The sequence below is a fragment of the Kryptolebias marmoratus genome, linkage group LG8 (assembly GCF_001649575.2).
Source record: "Kryptolebias marmoratus isolate JLee-2015 linkage group LG8, ASM164957v2, whole genome shotgun sequence".
Taxonomy (NCBI): Eukaryota; Metazoa; Chordata; class Actinopteri; order Cyprinodontiformes; family Rivulidae; genus Kryptolebias; species Kryptolebias marmoratus.
In genome coordinates, this window is record NC_051437.1 from 20779936 (window position 1) to 20802383 (window position 22448).

Below are 22448 nucleotides of genomic sequence, written 5' to 3' on the forward strand. Positions count from 1 at the left end.
AAGCTAAAAGAAACAAAATGCTAGTTAGGGGCCAGAAATAGCAAAACTCTAGCCTAACATAAAACATTAGCTAAAAGAAGCAAAAGGTTACCCTTTAAAGCCAATTGTAACAAAAGACTAGCTAAAAGCTAAATGTAGCAAAACACTAGCTAAAAGCAGTAAAAGGTTGCAAACTAATAGCTACTAGTAATAAAAGATTAGCTAAAAGCAGCAAAGGGTTATCTAGAAATAAAAAATATTAAAAAGCTAATAACTAGAAACTAAAAGTACAATATCAAAAAGGCTAGCTAAATCAGCTAAAGGCTAAAATGAGCAGATAGCTAAATCTAACATAAGGACACAAAGTAGAGCAAGTAATCAGATTCCAGAGAAAACAGTACTTCTAAAGAAACTGAAGCCATCTGAAGTATTTCTCTGCGGAAATATTAAACCATAAAAACTACAAAACCCAGCCATCATGGCTCCCATCATCAGCTGAAGGAGCACAGATTCCTTGAGGTGAATTAAACGCAGGAACTCCATCTTGTTTCATGTTGTCACGTCAGCAGTTTGCAGTAAGAACTCAGCTTCAGAGGTGGAAGAATTCAAGATTAGATTTATTTTTGTTTTGTTTTGTGACTGAAAAGCGGAGCCTTCCATGAAGCGCCGTGCTCCTCTTCGGCTGCGAGTCAGATCGTACCCGAGGAAACCCAAACGGATCGATTCTGCTCCACGCTGTTCCAACAAGTGGACAATCAGGATCAGTTTCACTCAGGATCTATCAGTCGTCTCCGCGCAGCTGTCGTCTTTTTGTGCCGGGTTGGGGGGGCCAGAATTTGCAATTCATGACATGGAGTCGATCCACCCCAACAATAAAAGCCAACCCAGATTGTTGGATGGGGTTTTGTTAAACTGCACCACAGCTGCTGCTCCAAACACTCAGTCACTTCCTACTTCAGGCTCCTGACAGCAGCTTTATTTCTGACATATTGCATCCCAACAGTTTCACTTCATACAGTACCACTTTATTAGAAATTTGCACCACGGGAGCCACCAGTGAGCATTAAAAAAAATCCTAAACAGCTTTATTACCAAAGTAGAAAAAAAATATATAAATAGTTGCATAAAATTAAAAAAATATTACAGTATTATATACAAACCTATACACACGATTCAGGTCCAAACATGCTTGTAATCATTTGATAGAAATAAATAAATTAAAAAAAACCACTCCTGAAACTGGAAAGCCCACATTTTTTTTCCTGTCAGTAAATTGCACACACACACGCACACACACACGCATACACACAAACTTCTCAAAGTCAGACACCCAGACACCACAAACGATCGGCGCGGTGAGGAAAAACCTGGCCTGCTGCACTCTGCACTCTGCCGCTGTTCGGTTGCAGGAAACTGAGAAATCTGACGTCCTTTGGGGATTTCAGTGTGTACAAAGGTCGACATGGCGACGATCGGGGGCCTCAAACAGCCTAAAACGTGACCAGTCTTTACCTCGACCAGGCAAACGGGCGAAAAAACACATCAACCGAACATCATGTTCCTGAAGGTTTATATTTGACAGGGAAGTAGGAAGCGGGACTTCCTGACTGCTCCACACACACACACACGCGTATAAACAGTCGTGACCTTACTCATATTTACATGTAAGAGGCGTAAAACCACATCTGTCTGCTGCTGCAGCTTTGACAGATGCCACACAGAGATGCCGGAGGTAGGGTGGTGTTTTCTGAGCAGAACACTGCAGCTGAAAGACGGGGGCTTCCCTTCGTTTCATTTTCTTCCCCCACCCCCAACAGCATCAGTAGGGTTGAGGTGTTTCCTAAAAAATGCTACCGTTTTTGTTGTTTTTTTCACCATCCAGGGAAGTCGAGCAGTGATCCTTTCTGCCTCTGTTAGCGAAACACCTCATGGACCAACAGACGCTTTCCTAACGAAACGTAAAGTAATCACCGCATGCGCGCCTACAGCTCATTCACTTGTGGAGTCACCTTAATTTAAGATGGCCGCCGCAGCTGAGCAACACAAGCCTACACGTGAATGGCTCCAACTCTGTCAACTTTACAGATTTTGAACTAAAAATCTCTCAAATCTGACGTGGCGGTAAACGAGAGTAATCCTCAACACGTGCTCCAAGAGCAACAAACTTTGGCAACAACTCTTAGAGTCAACGCCCTGTGTTGGCGAAATGTCTCCTGAACCACAAGGAGGATTTTAGTGAAACTCCCAGAACATAAAGGCCGCCTGCACACCTAAAACTCACTCACCTTTGGAGCCAACCACAGCTAACTGACATTACCCAACACAGAAAATGGCTACAACTCTGTCAATTGTACTGATATTGAGCTAAAATTTAGTGTGATAGTAGCTGATAGTCATCCCTGTGACATACTCAGGGCCCTAACACGTGTCACGATGTGACCTGAGAGGGCGCGTAAAGTTATTTTACAAGGTTTGACCAAAACAGCTCCGACCCAGTCTCTTCTCAGCGTAAGACGATCTAACCTCTGGCTTGAAAGGAGGCGGGCGATGTGCAGTCCTGCGCGGGCCTTATAAATATCTTATGGTGCGAATCTGGATTCTTTTAAGTCAATGTGCAATCCTGTCAAAACCTACAGTACGCTGCGAGAACCCGTTCGGTTTCTCAGATCAAGTGGGTGGAATTCATGACATCATTGCGGCTGTCTGAAGGGCACGTCACCCAGAAACTACAAGCGATGTCTCGTGTTGACGCCTCTAGCCCCACACAGGGCGCTGACGCTCCTCAGAAGCCTCAGAAGTCCTGCAGCGCCCCCCTCTCTCCCACCCCCCTGTTCTTCATGCTTCTCCTTCAGGCTGTCGGTCCTTGCTGCCGCTGCAGCTTCTCCAGGCTCTCCTGCAGCAGCTGGGCGCAGCCCGATAAGTCCATGTGGTGCAAAGCGGAGTAAACGTCGCTCAGGCTGGCGGAGGAGCCGAGGCTCCACAGCCTCAGCATCTGGTACTGCTTCTCCATGGAGCCCAACGAGGCCTCCAGCTCCACGCGCTCCATCTGCTGGTCAGTCACCGACAGCAGACGCAGGAACTCTTTCCACCGGCGCAGGGGGACCTCCTTGATGATGGCGTAGAGCACAATGGCTGGCCAGCAACTGGACTGCTTATCCTGTCTGGCTGCTGGAAGGAAGGGATCACAGATAAATCACAGATAAACCCGTAAGAGTCTTCTTAAAGTCCCGTGAGCTGCATGCAGTGCAAAACACAAAGCTTAAAAAGTGTCTCTTGCTGCAGCCTGAAGAAGTTTATGCTTTTTAAGCAACTCTTTAAAAGTGATTTAGATCTGCACACAGGTCTGTTGTGATTAGGTTCTCCATAAAAGATGAACGCACTCCTAACTATTTACAATGTGTCAGATTAACTTTAATATTTAAATGGAAGGGGGAAAAAAAATCCAATGAAAGGCAAGTTAAAAAAAAGCAGCGGAAATCACACCTCTCCTCAGCTGGTGTTTAGCAGCTTAACCTTGAATTTCAAAAAAAAAAGGACGCTCACTATCTGATTTCCTTTTTCCCCTGAGGTTTGAACTGCTGACTGATGTGAAAAGAAAAGGGCGTACGGTTGTCTTATCTCCACCTCTGCATGCATGACTGATTAGAGATAAAAGTTGGGCTGAACAAGCAGCCGAAGAGGGGACAGCACTGGAAATTCAGATACGACGCCACACCTGATGGTCGGACGGAGGGGAAAGCACTGCAGAGGCTCCAGCTTGACTGAACTTAAACCAAATACTGAGCAGGAAGTTGGTGCGCTGACGTGTGACGCTCACCTTTATCCAGACAACCACATAAGTTCTGCTGATACAAGCTGTTCCACATGCCAGTATTCATATTTCTGCTGAATTATCCTCAAGTGAGACTCTGAATTCTTCAGAGTTGGTGATAAAATAATGCAGAAGGATAAATATAACACACAACGTGTCTGTCTGGTTTCATGGTTTTGTTCAGTCAGATAAAAAGAAATATGTAGTTTGATTTAAATAAATCTGCAGCATACTGACCGACGTATGGAGATTTATGGGTTTTTATCAACTGGTTCTCATCACTGTGCAAAAGTCCTGAGCCACACGTCATCCAGTCAAACTTGTCCTCCAGCAAACGTTTCCCTTTTCCCTTTCTGTCTTTCTGAGATGATTTCAAGATTTTTTTCTTTTTAAAAAACTCATGTTCAGTTCACTCCTCGGGCAGCTATAAAGCAAAGTTTAACAAAAACTATATTTTATCAAAGCATACAAATAGGACATGTCTAAACAAATAAACCTGTATTATGTCTAAAACAACTTCGCTAAGCATTTATTAAAGTTAGATTTATTAAAAGCTGTGTTATTCTACTTTTCTTTAGTTGTATTTCTAAAAATGACCCAAAATAACACACTTTAACAAGAAGGAGAATGTTGTTTTTGCCACTAAAGTACGTTTCCCAGAGAGCAGTTAGAGAAAAACATCAAGCTTTAGTACATTTACAGCAAATGCTTTATCCTGTCCAGGTTCTTTGACGGACAGTTTTTCTATTTATAAACATCTCATTCATATGCTAATGACCTGCTGTTGTTAGTTTTCAGGTCTAACACTACTTTTTTTATCCTCTGCTTGTTAATTCTTTTCAAAAACGCCACACATTACATCAAGATGTGGCAGGTTTTTAAATATTAGTATTCGTCTTATTTAGTTTATTGTACAATTTTATGTCTGCCTCTGGTGTTTATTTGTTCTACAAGCAGCTACTAAAACATACAGTGAGTTGTTCTCTTATTAAAGTGCCAAAATATCCTATTTTTCATTTAGTTTTTTTGCTAAGTTGTCTGTGTTGACACAAGAGTTTTTATTTTTTTTGCTTGAATGAATCATAGATTATTACGGAGTTAGTCAATAAACAGGAAAAAAGTCACATACAAAATAGTCTTATCCTCTGAATCAAGCTTTTTGTGCACTTTAGCCTTTACCTTTTGCTAAAGGTAAAGGCTAAAGTTGATTTAAGCTTTAAGTGTATTTAATCTCTAAATCAAAACGTTAATATTTAAGTAGAATTTGACTTGTACTTTTGTAGCATCGACGTCATTTTCTGTTTTCTTTTCTGCATTTTATTAAAGTATTAAAGCCAGATCAACAGTGGAGGGTTTAATTTTATATTTATCTTTTCACATCCATCTATACTTTACTTTATTTTGCAGAAACTCACAGAACCAACCTTTGAGCTCGTTATTCATTCATATTATTGTTTATTATAAAATTCTGACAGTAACGTCTGACTTCAGAAAGCAGAGCAGTCGTTCCTCTGACCTCTCTATATTACATACAACTCTTTCAAAATAGCTGATCTTATGCAGTCATTTAAAGAGAACTGCCTCTGTTTCAGTCCACGTTCAGGTGAAAACTTGAAGTTTCAGAAATGCTTCGTCGTATTCAGGGTGACCTTTAATGAGGTCAAATGACTACTACTATACGTGGTTAGGGTCACCGTTCTAAAACTGATGAGACGATTTCTTGAAGTTTGCAAACTTTCCTTTAAGAAATGTTTTCTTTTAACCATCCTCTGAGTCAACAAACACTTTTACTGGTTGCAGGCATTACAGTAGCTGGTCAACCTTCTTTAAGAGAACCTCGGTGAACTTTGACAAACATTAAAGCCAAACAAAAGCAACAGGGCAGGTCCGTCCTTTTTTATATCAAAGTTCATGATGCTTCTTACACACGAACATCGAATGTGTGTGCACAAAGAGTAAGGAAGTTTGTGTTTGGTTGATTATTTATTTTGTTGTAACGATGCTTCTTGGCAATTCCTGCCACATTTCTTAGGGAGATGAATTAGTGGGTTGAGCAACCAGTGACATATCCCACATCTCCGCAGTCTGGGACCGAACCCTGCCCTCCAGGAGGACAACGCTCACCCCCCACAGAGCGGGCTTTATCAGAGACTACCTCCAGGATTCAGGAGTGCAGAGGATGGAATGACCCGCCTGCAGTTCTGACCTGGACCCCACTGGTACGCCATCCCACAGCAGAGTGTCACCAACCTGGTGAGCAGCATGAGGAGGAGGGGCCAGGCTGTTGTGGCTGTGTATGGTTCTTCCACATGCTACTGGGGCCCCTGCTTGTTAAACGAATAAAATGCTAAATTGCCAACCCACATATGCCTTTTCCGAACAAATGTTGAGAGGTAAACAGGGCTTCAATTAGCTTTGTTACAACAAAGAAACCATCAACCAAACACAAATTCCTTTACTTGTTGTTCTAAGTTTAGCTTTAAACAAATACCAACACCCCTGAAAGGTTTTATGCAATGAAACCTTGTTGGTTTTTGCAGTTAATTACCAATCCACCACTACTGGATGGAGCAGAACCTTAAATCCGACACGTGCCGTGCATTCTTGCTGGTATTGGCTCTTACCTGTGTGAACGCTGTCTGGCATTTGGCCAGAGATGTGAGCAGGTGGCTCCTGACAGGACAACATCATGGGAGCTTTCTCAGAAATAGTGAACGTCTTGAAAGAACAAACAAGCAAAAGAAAGTAAGACGCCATTTCGCCCCCAGTTATCTCCCTCGTGTGCAAAATTCCTCAGGAGTTTTTAAAGAACACTAGCACACTGCCTCAGACCTTCGTGATGATTTCATTTCACTCGAAAGATTCTTATCAGCATTTCCCTTTTGCCTCTCAGTGACCTTCATGTGTCAGTCTGCACTTATAGTTTCTTACACTCATTATTTATCTTCCTACATAACAGCCACAGGCTACAATGTTACCTCAAAAGAATGTAAAGTACATGAAACTGAGCACAAACCAGCGTGGTCGGGCTGCTGCCGTGATGACTGCAATGCTCTGTCAGGAGGAAAAAAGATATAATCTGTGAGTTTCCTGCTTGCAGCAAGACACTCTCATCAGAAAAGCCATCACAAACCAGAAACACTACTACAGTTCCTTGAAAACTGTTGCACTTGAGTGGTTTTTATGCTTAATGCGGATCAAATGACCGCATTTCAAGTGTTAAGTTGTTTAATTTTAAACAGCTATTTTTAATAAATGCTCAAGCTTTACAAAGTCTGCGTGCATTCGTGCAAAGGCTTCGAGATTTGAAACAATGTTTGCCCAAAAGTTGTCAAGTAGGTGGAGAGGAAAGCAAAAAGCTGATGTGAATACGACGCATGGATGCACGAGGTCTTTTGTATCAGCAAGTAAACACAACATATCATTCGAGTTACCATCAGAAGTCGCTTCCTGAGCAGGCAGCTCCAGATTTTTGGTCGCACTCCAGCAGAAGCAGCCGTCTTTCTTTCTGAGCACGCTCCCAGAGAAAACCAGGAAGCAAAAGAGCACCAGAAAAATGGAAATAGTCACCACGGAAAAAAGCCAGATCGTGTGGTTATTTGCTGCAGAAAACAAAAAAAAAAAATTGGTATGAGTTACAGTAGAGCAAACCGAGCTATAAATATAAATAACAGACTTATAATGTGATTTATTTACAAAGTTGGAACTAACAGTTGTCTGGGACTGGTGTCATTGCAGGATTTGATGTCTTGTTTGAAGTCTTGATTAAAGTTGGGGCTGAGGAAGTCAAGGTCAAAAGTTTAGTCAGACAACTCTAGGATGGTTCAGTTTTCTTCTGTGAAAAAAGTTACAAGTAGTCAGTGTCTTACCTGGAGGAGACAGCAGTAGAGTTTTTGTGGGGGAGCTAAGCTAACTGCTTATTGAGAAGACCAAAATTTATGCTATCCCCAAAAGAATTAAGTCCAAATAAATCAAACAAAAATGTTGGAGATTTTTACACTGCATCACTTTTGCACCAGACGGTGATGTCCATGGATTGACTGATACCAGGCCATGCAAGGATAATAATAAAAAAAAAAAAGCTTTACCTAAAACAATCTTTATAAATACTTTTATATTGATCTGCAGGTTATTTTATATTAAAAAATGATCAGTTATTTCCCCCGTACTAACAAACCTACCAGTTAACCTTGTAACAAAGTTTCTTGGAGAACTTCTTTCCCCTCACGAGTTAGCGGGAAAGTCGTCTCGTACGAAACCAGCCTGTGGTGCAAAATCGCTTGGAGACGGCCGACGTGGACTGTGTCCCAACACGGCCAATCTTCAGCGCAAATAACCATAAACATCCACGTCAACAACCATCTAATGCAAAAAGCAACGCTGTGTAAAAGCTTCCAATAAAAAATAACTTGAGCAGGTAATCCATTTTTGAGTTCTGAGTTATTTTAAATGGTGTAGATTTGCTCCTAAAGGGACCATCTTTGGTGTAGCTGTTAACTTGACTCCTCCCTGATTCTCCAAACCGAAACTGCTCTGGCTTGTGTCTACTGCAGGTAAGACACTGACACCACATATCCATTCATTAAAAAAATCAAAATAAAAAAACTGAGCTACCCCCAAACAATTGTTTATATGAAAAAAAGTTTCTAGATCATTTGGAAAGTGCTCTAAAAAGATCCCAAATAGGTTTAACAACTACACAGTGATGAACTTCAAAGTAATTTGGCTGAAACTACAAATTATAGACAGATAAAAGTAACATTTATTGTGAAAATATCAAGTTGGAACGTACAGTCTGGAGGCGAGGAAGTTCCTGGAGACAAAGATGAAGCAGAGAAAGATACAAGTTCAGTCAAACAATAGCACAAATAAGTAAACTAACTCTTTGTGATTATCTTTTTTGTGATTATCTTTTGATAATAAAGTGTGTCTTTACAAGCTGCAATTAGAACAAAAATATGCAGTATTTAAAAACTGCCACTACAACCATTCATGTATCTATTTGAACACATTCATTGTCCATAGTGAAGGTGGAAAAGGCACAATACTTTGAAAAAGTATTCACACCTTTGGGCGTTTTTTTTCTAATGTATTACATCAAAAGCTTTAATTAAAATGATTTAAGGGGGATTGAGTCAGCTGATCAACATCATGACTACAACTGTGACGGTACAAAATACTTTTAACTGTGAAACAAACGAGAAATATAACAACATTAGCGTGCACAAATATTCACCCTCCAAAGTAAATACTTTGCAGAACCAACTCCTACCAGCATTAACAGCTTACCAAATCACCAACTCAACCCTGTGGGTTTTTTTAACGCCATAAAAAGAAAACTACCAAAGATCAACTGGATAGTTTCTGCTTGTAAAGGACAATATTTCAAATATTCTCACTAAGTGTCCAACAGTGTCCAATCTCAGTTATCTGAAAGACTGAAACAGGTTTTCTTCATAAATTGTACTGCTCATGACTCCTTTAAGCCTAATTCGTTTCCAAATGGATGCTGAATATACACATTGCCACAGCATAATGCTGCCACCACCATGCTTCATCACAGGGATAGCTTTTTTTTTCTCGTGATTTCATTTTAATTGTCATCTTGTCAGTAATTCTATCTGAGTTCCCAAACTGAGTGTGAGCTTCCTGCTGTCTGCTAACTGTGCGGAAGTACTTCACACAATCCTATTTCACATTAAAAAAAAAAAAATCCCATCATGGTAAATCACAGGTTATAACACATCAACTAACACTGACGACTACATCTGCTGCAGCTGATACCCGAGGACCTTCGTACCATATTCCTTTTGATGTATTAACATCCGATATTAATTTAGAGCAAATCTGCTTGAATAATCGTCAGTGTTGCCCTTTCGAATTCTGCTGAGTTTCAGAAAAGCCACCCATACAGCAGCCCAAGTGACATTTTCTGTTCAGACAAAATAATCGAGTTGGAAACGAGACTTTCACTTTCAGCCCCGTCTCAGGCAGAGGCAGCGGAGGGACCTCCAGATTCTTCGAACTTTTGGTTTGAAGGTCAGCAGAAGTTACTCGTTATGAACAAGCATGTACACCTAATGTCATTCTGCTCTGAACTGATTCATTTTTGAGCGTAACGGACAATTTAAGAGGGTGTACTTACTTTTTGTAGTCACTGAAACTGGAGCAGCAGATGCAGGTGCATTTGGAGAGAGCCGATGTTTGACATTAACTCTAAAAGCACAACGAGAAGCGATTTGTTTGCAACCAGTATGAGCAAAATCAATGACACTGAACAGCAACTTTCAGAATGTATGGGCGCATGTTAATATGCTGCCAGTTTTAGATGTTTTCAGAATTAACCTCCTTTTTTTTAACAATGAGAGCAAAGAGAACCTTCACCTGCAAGACCTGTGCTATAAATGATAGATGTGAAATTCGTCAAAGTTGCTTTATGACGCTCCATGGTTTATCTAAAGCCAAAATAAGAGTTTAAAACTGAGTCAAATGGATAATTTAAAGTAGAAAATTTGTTTTGACTTGAATCTCCTGCTGAGTAGAGAAAAGAGTACTTAAACACTTAAGAAAAAACATGTGAACACTTGTACCTAAAAGAAAAAAGCAGAGTGGGATATTTTTATTGGCACTAGGATGAAAAAGAATATTTCATAAAGAGACAGAGTAACAGGCTTGTGAGACTAAGAACCTACTATTTTTTAATGTTTTTTTCTGTGAAAGTAACAACCTGTCAAGCAGGTGTACAGAGTGAACAGTTTTACTCAAGGGTGTATCCTGTCAGCTAAAATCTTAACATCCAGAGTAACGCTGAACGGCACACGGACTGCAGCTAAACTACAAACACTGGGAGTACTTCGCCCTTCGGTCCTAAAGAATTACTTTTTTTTTTAAATTAAAACTTGCAACCAAATCGCCGTAGTTTCCTAGATTCTCGCAAAAAGAGAAGATGCTCGATCCAAGGCAGAAACACATTTTAAACATTATATTTAAAGGTGATTCAGGTAAAATGCAGTGCGAACGTACACAAACGTTTCCTTCTTGCCTCGACTGTCTGGATTAAATTACCGAAGCAGTCAGTTATTGGAGATTCAGCTTTTATGAAGTCACTAATAAATCGTGTCTGTTTATTTGCGAGGGTTGATCACGTCTGTCTTGAGTCAGAGTCAATAATTTGTAAACAAAAATCCTTTTATTTTTTATTCCTAAAGCAAAGTAGAACTGGCCAGATGATTGGTATGGTTTTGTCACATTTATACACATTGTAAACAGGATAAAAACAACAAACAAACTCTGTTTTTTCTGTTCATTTTAAAATGAATAATTTTGGCAATCTCCAGTACAAACTGTTGGTCTCTTTTTTTTTTTTTTAATTTTTCTTTTCTTACAAGCAGCTGAACTGTTTGAGCACAAACTACAGATTCCCACAAATTACAGATTTCAAGCTTAAAAAAAAACATTTGTAAAAAAAAAAAAAAAATACAATAAATTTGCAATTTTGCAATTTACTCCGATCCAAAACACATTTTCTGCTTTTAGAAATGCAAATCAAAGGAAAATAATTTTGTCTAAAAACCAAATCACGCCAGACAAACATCGCTTCATGCTATTATTTTTGTCTGACAGCAAACAACAAGCTGAAAATCACTCAGTAGGAATAATAAATCAGTGTTTTCTGATTGTGACATCTCTCACCTTGGTGTGGTCGGGGTCTTTTCAGGGAGTGCTGGAAAAACAGGGTTTTGATTTAGGATTTACTTCTTAAAGGCACGATTCTAAATGAATATTGCTGCTGTAAATATAGTTTATTCACTTAGGGGATTGGAGGGAGGGAGGCATAGGCTCCCTGTTAAAGAGAACCCATCTTTACAGCCACACTTCCTGTCACTAGCAGACGTGCACGGCTGTACTTCCACCTCATTACCTGGGAACAAAACACACCGTTTCAGTTTTTTTGTTTCTGGTGTCAGTGATGTCATTATGTTGGGAAGTGAGCTCATCAGAACAAGGTGTAGATGTGCAAAATAAATAACCAAGAAGTGTCGGTGCTTGTGTAATTAAAAACAACCGAGATACTTACGACCACAATTGCTGCACTTTAAACACTCCTTTATGGTGTTTGGTATTGCTGTATAATGGTTGTGGGGACATTCTTTACAGGGGTGTTTTTTAACCGAATCAGTGCAATTGGTGGCGCTGTTCAGGTTTAAGAAATAGCCTGGAGGAGGAGAAAAGGTGTCAGTAAAAGCGATATTTCTCTTGTCTAGTTGCATCTAGTTGTAAACGTACCAGCCGGGCACTTGTCGTGACACGAATCGCTGGTTTGCTCATCCGCACTGGTTCGACTCTGTCCACTGAAGACCAGGGCAAGAACCGAGAAAGCAACCTGCAATAAAAACATGAATGGTTTGACAATCACAGCTGCCCAGGAATTGTGACAATCGGGCCTCAGGAGACTGGGAAAGATTCATTTGACTCAAAGCCAATGCAAGAGACTTTATCACGTGTGTGTACGGTAACTGAGGGAAGTTGGGTCACTTTTAAAATAAAAATCTATATTATCATGCCAGTGATGGAGACAGGGAATAGATTGCTGCAGAAAATCCCTATAATATAAACCCTAAACTGGTGCCAAAAGGTGCAAGATGATACCTGCTCAGCGAAAGCAGAGATTCTGACCAGACAACCCGCCAATCCAACGTTCAACCAACTTCATCGACAGAAAGGTTCATAACCAACACTTTCTGAAGCCAAAACAACCGTTTAAAACCACTCCAAAAACGCCCAAAATAACTGCTTAAAAATCTTTACTTCAAATTGTTTGCGGTTGTTCGAAACAGTTCATCCAGTGGGAATCCCTTATACGTTTATATTTTCACATTAGTCCGTATAAGCGTTTCGTTTCAGGCGATACTGCTTGTGCTGCACGTTGCATTGAGGGAGCAGCCGGACGTTTTTATTACAGGGTTAGTAATGCACCTAAAACTTTCAAATGCATTTTGACATTTGGTTGCAGATAATCACAGCGTGCCATCACCCTTCAGCGCCACTGAATTTAGACACTAAAAGGATAAACGCGAGAAGCTGGAGCATCAAGTTGGAGCGAAGGTTTATCTGTTTGTTAGAAACAGACCGAATGAAGGTCGATTGGTGGGCCTCTGGTCGGTCTGCTGGGGTGTGGTCCTTAAAGATGATAACTCCTCCACGTCTGTCTCACCCGCAACAAGTCATTTTAGGTGAACGAGTAACGACCCGCACTAGGACCCTTTGCTCATCTGACCTAAATGCTTTTTTGCTTTTTAGGTCACGTCTCTCAGAAGTGTTACAGGCTCGGTTTCTCATTCAGGGAAAAAAAAAAAAAAAATCTCTTAGAGAAACTCGCAGCCTCCTTTGATGACAGTTACTGAAAACGTGTGGGGCTTTAATGGTCACTGAACTGACGCGAAGGGAGAAAGTGGCGCTTCGTTGTCGTGATATTCAGCTTTTTATGCTTCCTCGGGTCTATTTAGCTTCATGGTTTAATAGCTCAAAAAGTGGGATCGCAAATAATTCTCCCAAATAAAATCAAACACCCACATGCATTCGTTAACCGATCATGTTTAATGAGCAATAACACTTAGGAATAACTAAGAACCCAATAAAAATCCACCATTTTAAGGCACAGAACATTGAAAGCAGGTAATGACAAAAAAAAAGGTTTAAAGATTTTAATAAAATCAGTTTTGTTTGTTTAGTCTTTTGTGGAGTAGATTCAAATTAAATATCTTCACTGGACAGGATGTCAATCTGATGTTTTCAGGGGTTTTTTCTGCAGTGCTGCAAATCACAGCTTGTAACAGAGAAGTAACCGCTGGATTAAATGTAAAGGGTCATTCCGTGCAAAGATAATGGATCAGTTGTTTATTTAGGATTTGCTGCTTTCAGAACTGAGAGTCTGCAACGTCCTACAGTCACTTCATTAAACATGTTCGCCACTTTCCGTTGGCCGCAATCACCTTCATGAAGCCAAATAACCCAACAGACTTCATGATGTGGAGCAAAGTATAGGAATATTTTCAGCTTTACAGATTTGAAAATTAACCTCTTCAGTCATGTCATTTCTTTCCACTCAAAGATGCACGAGAAAAAGTTACTTGTTTTTAAGATGAACAATGAATTCATGGGGAAAGTCTTCACTAAAAAGAATTCGATATTAGCCTGAAACAATCCACGAGGAAAGCTTTGATCGTCCTCTTAATAAAACATGCAGATTATTCAAATGACAAGGCTGTCGCACTTACCCACGCAAACTCCATGTTGGGAGCGAAGACCAAAACAAGCTGACGAACCACCTTCAGGCGAGAGGTCGTTTTGAAGAAGGAGGGAAAAAAAGACCAAGAACGAGAAGAAAATCAGAGAAGTTATGGAGCTGCCGCTGCGAGTTGGCTCCGGCGGGTCGACGGACAGGTTCGAGGCGTCTCCGACTCGGCGTCGGGCAGATTTCCTGAGTCTGACTCGAGAGAAGCACGAACACAGGACTGCTGGGTCTTTTCGTCGCGCGTTTGTGGGTCAGGACTGTCAGTTCTTTGGAGAGAAGTGCTGCAAACAGGAAACCCAATGAGATCACTTAACACTCCCCCTTCCCAACACACACACACACAAACACACACACAGTAGCAACTGTTGGTGGCAACGTCAGCACATGAGCTGTTCGGTGGCTTCTTGTAATTCCACTAAATCTGTGTGACTTTAATGTGGTTCAGTGACAATCGGTGACAAGCAGGAGTCATTTTTTCTAACAGGGACTAGATCAGATTGTTGCTTTAAGGAGAACGTCTGGAACTTTAACTCAGGTTGTGCGTCTAAAAAAAGAAACACTTGGGTAACGGAGCCAGTAAGAGAATAAAAAGAATAAACTCACGTCTCGCTTCTCGACGTGGAGAATATCCGCAGAAAACAGATAAAGTATGAGTCAATGCGATCACGAAAAGTCTCTGAACACCTGACGTAAAAGCTTATCTTCTTAATGCAGGGATCGTTTTGATTTAGCAAAGGAAACAGACGTAAAACGCAGGAAGAAGTGTTTTCAAACCACAGGTCACAGAGGCAGTTCCTCTCCTTTTTTGTGTGTGTGTGTTTACACCTAAGGGGGATGTGGCCTACTGTAATTAACACTTTTTTTTGGTTATTTTTCATTCCAAATAAGAGTAGGAGTATTACTAATGTGAGAAGAAGCACCTCTGACGCAGCTGTGGTGTGACTGGTCAAACTGAGAAAAGTCAAAAATGATTAGGCTGGGTGATCAAGCAAAAGCCAGGAAAAGCATTGGGTCTTCGTAAGCCTTCGTTTTCCACGTTTATATTTATTTTGTCTTCTTTATTTAGTAGCTTATCTTCCTTGTTTGGTTATTTTACTGTGTGCTGGCGTTTACAGCCGCCTTTTTCTTCCCCGAGTTCCCTGCTGAGGGACGAAACAAAGGGCTCCCCTTTCAGATGCAGACGAATGCAGCCGCGGTAAAACCTGTGGTCGGGCTGATATTTGACAAAGAAATTAGTGTTTCAGACACCCCGTCTGCCACCCACCTGCACTCTTACCTGCAGACCAAAAGCTTTTGACATTTAAGGAGCGCCGTCGCTCCTAAACCCCCTCACGGAGCTCACGGCGAAACCAAAAACGTGCCTCGTGTAAGTCAAAGAGTGAGTCTGGTTTGTACTGTAAAAGGCGTCTGAGTGGCTAATCAAAGCGTTATAGAAATGAAAGCCATTATTACAGTAACCGCACTGCCCTGTGCTTCGTTTCACTCGTGAACTAACAGTAAAGTAAGAAAGTGTATATGAATTACACTGAGCGTTGCAACCATTTAGTTTTGCATCAATAAACTGACTGAAATCTTGACTGTAAGCTCTGGATGCAGCAGAATTCCTTCACAGGCAAACATGCAGCTCTTGAAGATCTTTATTTTTTTAAATCTTTCTGCATCTAAACAATCACTGTAGCCACAATAGACTTACAATAAAAAAACACTTCTGAGCACTGATTTAGAAAGCTCTCCGCTACCTTAGAAAACAAAGACAACACCAACGTTTCTAGAGGGATTTGGTGTTTATCGTTTAGCGTCTGAACAACATCCACGCCAAGATATCTGCGTCCACACTGACCCTCCTGAAAGTCCACCAGCAGTAGTTTAGTCTTTTTCCGTTTGACCTCCGGAGCATTCCCCGTGAAGGAGAAATGCCAAATGTTACTTGTACACAGGTTCCACAGGGTTCTTTTTTAGCTAACTAACAAACAGCATTTCTTAAAACGGGTTTTAAGTGGTTGAGGCCTTGAAAAGTCAGTGTCTTACCTGCAGACGGAACCAGGCTGAGGTTCTCGTGCAGGAGTCAAGCTAACAAATAGTCAAACAGGGGTGTTTTCCAAAGCAGGTTTACAAAATCTGAAGCGACTCAAACTCAAGAAGACCTTTACCATTTCCTCCTGCTTCTCCGGGGTCGAGCCGTGAGGGCGTCAGCCAGGATGGAAACCCAAACATCCGTCCGTCCAACGACACTCTGCAGCTCCTCCGGCAGGTTCTGGGTCTGCCCCCGGGGTCTCCTCCCTGTGGGACGTTCTTGGATCACCTCCATCCCATTTCAGATGATCTTCCTGACCCTGAAACGTGTTAAACAGAAACAGCGTGAGAAACTATCGGCTGTAAAAACATAAAACATGATGCTGACTTTAATGAGGCTCAAGCTGTTTTAGATGTCTGAAATCCACCCTTAAATAGACCTCAGTCTGAGAATTTCTCCCTCATTCTTCAAGCTGTGATTGTTCTGACTGCTGCAGGTAAGAAAACCCACCTCAAAAAAATCTAAACTATCCCTTTATGGTAATTTTGTTTGAATAATGTGGTTTCATTCTACATAATCATTTTTAAAAAATCAAACCAAAAGAACTCTTTACACATTTTGAACATGTAGAAAATGTTTTGCAGAAATCTAGATGAAATGCGACAGAAATAAGGTAAATACAGAAGTTTACAAACTTTTAAAGTTACTCCTGACATTACTATGGAAAAGTAGGAGTAAATCTGAGTATTTAAAATACAAATAACTTAAAGTGCTTCTTCTTTATGTTTTGGTTTAAGTTACTATTTGGCTACTTTTAGTTTGTAACTAGCCTTTAGCAACCTTTAGCCACAATTCTGTTATATATAATTTTTATAAAGACTTTTGCTAATCTTAGCTTTAGCCTGACGTTTTGCTGCTTTTAGTCACTTTTTTGTTACATTTAGCTTTAAGCTAACATTTTGCTACTTTTAGCTTCTAGCTATTTTATTGATACTTTTTTCTAACTTATTGCTACTTTAGCTTTTAAGGACCCTACTTTTATTTAGCATTTTGCTACTTTTTGCAAACCTTTTACTCGTTTTAGCTTTTAGCTAACATACTTTTAGCTTTTGCCTAACCGTTTCCTCCATTTAGCTTGTGTTTAATTACTTATAGCTAGCAATTATCCACTTTTAGTTTCCAGATATGATTTTAGTACCATTTCTACTTTTACCTCATGCTACTTTAGCTTTAGCTTTTGTCTAGCATTTAGCTACTATTTTTTTAACTCTCAGTTTTAGCCTCTTCAGTAAAGTTATTCAGCGCTCAGCATTAAAACTTTAGTTTCTCTTATTTTCTTTTTGTTAATAAACACTTTCAGGCTTCCCCTTTGCACAGATATCTCACATTATTAGCTGATGCTGCTTTTAATTAGGTTAAAATTTAAAAATAAAACCTCTTTGAAGGGGGTGGGGGGTGAGGGGGGTTCGCCCGCTGCATGTGATGCGTTTAAGGACCATTTTAAGCGCAGTAAAATAAGCTGTCGAACATGTCCTCCCATGCTCCGTTCACAGCTTGGGGTTCGGGCGCAGGGCGGATCTGCAGACCCGATCCGACCAGACACGCCTTTAGCTAACCTCACACGGTGATGCACCAGACATGCACAGCGAGACAACAAAAAGAGAAAACAGTGGCTACAACAATAACAACAACAACCGAATCCGAAGCAAAGGTTTGCCCCCTTCGCTGCGCTCGCGCGGCTGCATGCGCCGAGCCCGCAGCGGCACCCAGAAGTGAACAAAGCGACCCGGAAGCGGTGGTCCGACTGGAGGCAGAACAGAACATCAACCTTTTATATTATAGCTGCACTCGCAGGACAGTATCTGCAAGCGGGACACAAGGTATTTCTGCACGTCTCTCTCTCTCTCCCTCGTTTTTTTTTTTTTTTTCCTCCGTCGTCCTCTTCGCCCCGCGCGCGCAGATTCCCCCTCTTCCGAGGAGCGAACCGCGTCCGCGGGATGGCGTGCACGAAAAAATCCCCCAATTTGCCTCCTTTGATTCGCCCAAAAGTTACACACCGAAGGGGGGCACCGAGGCAGCCCCGGAAAGTGGGATTTTTTTCTGGACGCGTCTCGGGGCGGCGAGGCGCTGCGTGCTGGCGGCGTTTCGGACCCTAAAGCTCGGACTTAATGAGTCCAGGTTGTCCGGGTTTTTTTAATGTGTGTGTGTGTGTGTGTGTGTCTACAGGGCATGGTTGTTGTAGGAAGTGTCAGTTTTTTTAAGAGCTGGGGAGGCCGGGCTATTCAAACCCCGCCGTAAACAATCATTCCTGCCTTTGACGTGATAAACACACCTTTGTCTTCTTTCTGTTTAGTCCTCCATTGTTGCTCAGGCTCCTTAAAAAAACAGAGAGATTTGGGGGGGCTCTGCAGAATATGGCGTCCCGCCTTATAAAAATAAGGCTGCCATTTTTGTTTCTCTTTTGTCTGGAAATGTTTTAAGGAAACTGTCTGAGAATGTGAGGACAGGAGGGCCTGTCCATCAGTCCGAGTCCAGACCTGCAGCCGGACCGAAGACACGATGTCCGAAAAGTCAAAGAAGACAAAGTTTCCCCCCGGTTTTTTTTTTTTTTTCTTGTCTTTCCTTTTTTTCCCCTCTGTCTGAAGATCTTAAAGCGACGGCCACTTATTTCTCCCCCTTTATTTTTTATTTTTTTAAACATTAGCCGAGGCTCGCTTAAAGCTGAGCAGCTGCAGCTCATGTTTTTATTTTATTTATTATTATTTATTTATTTTTATTTTAAAGGTGTCATTTCTGCAGGCCTGATTTCACCCATATACAAGTCTCACTTTATTCCTAAATTGCTCAAATCTTTAACCCCAAGCCGAGTCGAACGCCTCGGAATGTGGGTACGCGCCCGGCGTAAACAAAACGATTCGATTCTGAGCGTAAATACAACGCGGCGAGATCGCCGGACGGCTCCTCTGTCGACAGATTTTCATACTTTCCGTACTTAAACAAACGCGCGGTAGCTGGCAAATTTTCCTTACAATTTTTTTAATTTAAAGCCAAAAAATATGCATTTTATTCCAAGTTTTTATTAGAATTTTCACGTACATGTGTATCATCTATGATTAAAAAAGTCACCACTAAGTGCGCGGCATTCACTACTAAAAGTCTACAGCGTAATTTGGAGTAAATGAGCAAAATCAGCAGTCGTGTCGTTTTGTTGCCAACAATTACGAGACGTTTGTTTACGTTCAAACGCCTGAATAACGCCCCGAATGTAAACAGAGAGTGATGGCGTTAGAGTCGGCAGGTGGAAGGAGAAAAAGTGACATTGTTCTTCTTCTTCTGTAAAGAAACGGCGCCTAAAAGCCGTGGACAAAGCTGGCGAGGAATATTTGCAATTTTTACAAAAAACCCTGACGAGTTTGAGCCACAATAACCCCCAAACAATCATTTAACGATGCACAAAATGTCGCTAAAAGCCAAAATATTCCAATCCAAAACATTGAAAAGTTGCATATTTTGATTGCTGTTTTGTCTTTAAGGACACATTAGTAACCAATATGAGAAAGAAATGTCTTCTTTTTTATTGATCGATCTTGCAAACAAGTCGTTTTTTTTTTATGTATTTGATGTAAAGGAAGTTTATTCAGTCTGTAACGTTTGCTTCTGTGCATCTGCTGGTGAAGGGATCGATTCGTTTATTTTACCTGTGATCTGTTTCTGATCCAGCTCTGTCTCTGGTGGACTTTTGGACCTTTTTTTACCGTTCTTTTGTAACACGAAACAGAATATATACTGATGGGATTAAAGGCGTGGGAGAAATGTCAGCGTTAATGCCGTTTGGCGTAACGTCGTGCGATACTTCAGCTGCTTTTTGGCTCATTTTCAGGTCGGACCGGGACAGTTTTCAGTCGTCTGTTTGTTAAAACTCTTAACTCCGACATGAAGATCATTCAGGCGTGAAAAACGGCTCCTAAACACGAGGACTGAACCAACGTTTGTGCCGAAACGTAACAAGCGTTTTAGCATTAAAGTCCAATTTAAACAGGATCTTAGCAGCTTGTCACAAAGACACAACTTATTCCCATTTCTTTATATGAATTCAAGAAAAAGAACAAATATAACACAGTTTGACAAATAAAATAGTATTTATTAGGGATGCACAATGTTTGCGATCCGCGATATTATTGTTTATTATATTGCAATGACAATACCAATTGTGATAAATCCACATTTTCTTCTGTTCTGCGCAGAAATTAAGTGAAAAAGTAACAAATAGGCCTGGCTCCCTGATAAAAAGACATCCAAACAGTACTGTCTTGCCCTTACTACTTGTATATTGAATAAAAAAAAAGGGAATAAATGAAAGAGTGACAACGGACCTTCTGACTCATTTAGAAACGTGACTCCTGTCAGGTTTTTCCTCATTTCCGTTCTGTTCTGTGCACAAATACAGCTTTACTGTGTCTATAAACTGTTAAGAACCTGAAGATACATTGGTCTAAATTTGTGCACGGCTTCAGAGACAATTCTTGCTCTTGAAAGTCAAATTTAACGCTCCGGATTGTCAGATATTACTGTGAAAATTATGAAACTGTTTCCTTTTTTTGTACAAATTGGTTAAATATTAAGCAGAATTGTAAGTATAAGAGGTCAACAAAACCAAAACTAGTTAAGGTATCATCCTAATCCATAATACTTGCAGTGTTTTATAGTAAAAAAATAATATAATATAATAAAATAATATATTTATATACTGTATTAGAGAATATAGCAGTTCTGTATTTCAGCACATATAAAACTTTATTATTGTTGGTCTAATTAGTGTAAAATTGGGGCTTTTTTCTTTAAAATCCGTATAAGTTGGACGTGGTGTAAGTGTCTGGTTTTGGCGGGATGAATCTGCTCATCGAGTTTAACCCAACTGTTTATTTTAGGATGGCAGAGCCTCGATTTAACAACCCGTATTTCTGGCCACCGCCTCCATCCATGCCGAGCCAGGTAAGTTCAGTCTCCATGTTCGATTCTTGCCGTGTTTACATCCTTACTCGCCTTCTGGTCCCATGTGTGAATGTCTCTTCGGCCATTTATTACCAGTTCATCAGTGAAACTAAGTCCTACGTTGAGCATTTATCGCCTTGTTCTGCCAGATTAAATTAGATTCGCTCTGTCTCTATCTGCTACACTCCTTGCGACGAGGTTTATTTTTGGGGGGCACGAATGACATTCACACACGGTCGGCTGTTTTCTGTTGAGCATGACCCGTTAACCCTTTCAGCTGGATAACCTGGTCCTCATTAACAAGATCAAGGAGCAGCTGATGGCCGAGAAGATTCGACCGCTGCACCTGCCGCCTACCTCCACCCCCTCTCAGCAGCCGCTACTCGTGCCCGCCTCGTCCCCGGACGGCGGCGCTCAGCACGGCATGCCGGTGCCGAAGCCGCAGCAGGTGCCGGGCCACCACGCCGCGCAGCCACAGGGCTCCGGGCAGCCGGACATCGCTCTGCACGCCCGCGCCACGTCCAGCTCCGGACCAGGTACCGCCTTCCGCCCGCGCCTTCGTGTAACAGCGGATATTTGCAAATGTGTTCGTTAACGAGCCAACTACACCCTGGAGCCGATTCTGGGGTTTGGAGCTGTTTGCTGATTGATGTTGTTTCGCCATCACCTCATGACCTCTAGATGGGAGTCTGGACGACAAGTCAGCAGTAAAGGCCAAAGGATTGTGGGAAGACTGGCACATGAGACAGCTTGGTGAGCAACCTGGCCGGGTCAACCATCGCTTAGGTAATGCAGCCCCTTGGTCTGTTGGCACCGGAGAATATCAATAAGTCTGATTATTGTTGTGCTGAAAAGTGTATCTACTGTCATGTTAGACTGAGGCAAGATGGAGGACTAGGAGCTGATGGGAATTAAGACCTTACTTTAGAGTCTGGCTCTCATATCGTAGAGAAATAAAGACAGTCGTACTGCACGCAGCTCTGAGAAGTGCTGATGTTGTTCTGGTTCCCCTGCCTACAGGCCTGGCCCCTTCATCTCGACCCGACAGCCACAGCACCTCGGAGGCCCTGACCCCGACCACCCCGACCTCCAGCAGCCAGAACCGCCTGGGCGGTGCTCCCACCGTCAACATCTTATCCGGGCTGGCCAGCGGCCCCGGCGTGGATCACATGAAGGTCGGCGGCCTGGCGGGACTTTTGGGGCCCCCGCCGAAGGCACCTCGGGGGCGTAAGAAGATAAAAGCCGAAAACAGTTCGGGGCCTCTGCTCGTGGTGCCCTACCCCATCCTGGCTGACCAAGGCTGCGTCACTGTGGCGCCCAAAGAGGGCAAAACCTACAGGTTAGACGCACAAAGCTGC

At 41.7% G+C, this 22448-nt stretch overlaps 2 protein-coding genes across 12 annotated transcripts in view; one reads left to right on the top strand and one right to left on the bottom strand.

Annotated features, from left to right (window-relative positions):
• On the bottom strand, positions 1–18700 carry si:ch211-112c15.8 (tumor necrosis factor receptor superfamily member 1A). Of its 5 annotated transcripts, none has more exons than XM_025006249.2 (14): positions 18431–18700; positions 16235–16417; positions 14068–14365; positions 12077–12173; positions 11868–12005; positions 11601–11711; positions 11483–11513; positions 9936–10006; positions 8583–8603; positions 7502–7567; positions 7225–7392; positions 6807–6844; positions 6415–6508; positions 1–3147 (listed from the first exon to the last, which is right to left on the bottom strand). In XM_025006249.2, exons 3-14 carry the CDS (start codon positions 14080–14082, stop codon positions 2828–2830), a joined length of 1170 nt encoding a protein of 389 aa, XP_024862017.1. In that variant the 5' UTR covers positions 14083–14365; positions 16235–16417; positions 18431–18700; the 3' UTR covers positions 1–2827. The 5 variants fall into 5 exon arrangements, with proteins under 5 accessions (XP_024862017.1, XP_017273277.1, XP_024862018.1 ...); XM_017417788.3 differs by lacking the exon at positions 18431–18700 and adding an exon at positions 18156–18284; XM_025006250.2 differs by lacking the exon at positions 18431–18700 and adding an exon at positions 17927–18033 and having other exon boundaries at positions 1–3144.
• The window catches only part of znf362b (zinc finger protein 362b), a 12767-nt gene continuing 8159 nt past the window's right edge, over positions 17841–22448 (top strand). The window contains exons 1-5 of one of the 7 annotated variants that reach the window (XM_037977136.1): positions 17841–17978; positions 21027–21090; positions 21368–21626; positions 21772–21876; positions 22111–22429. In XM_037977136.1, the coding sequence (XP_037833064.1) occupies positions 21028–21090; positions 21368–21626; positions 21772–21876; positions 22111–22429 (746 nt within the window). In that variant the 5' untranslated portion in view covers positions 17841–17978; position 21027. Of the gene's footprint in view, positions 17979–18147; positions 18277–18730; positions 21091–21367; positions 21627–21771; positions 21877–22110; positions 22430–22448 lie in introns of those variants that run through there. The other 6 variants (XM_037977138.1, XM_037977137.1, XM_037977139.1 and 3 more) reach the window with 6 other exon arrangements.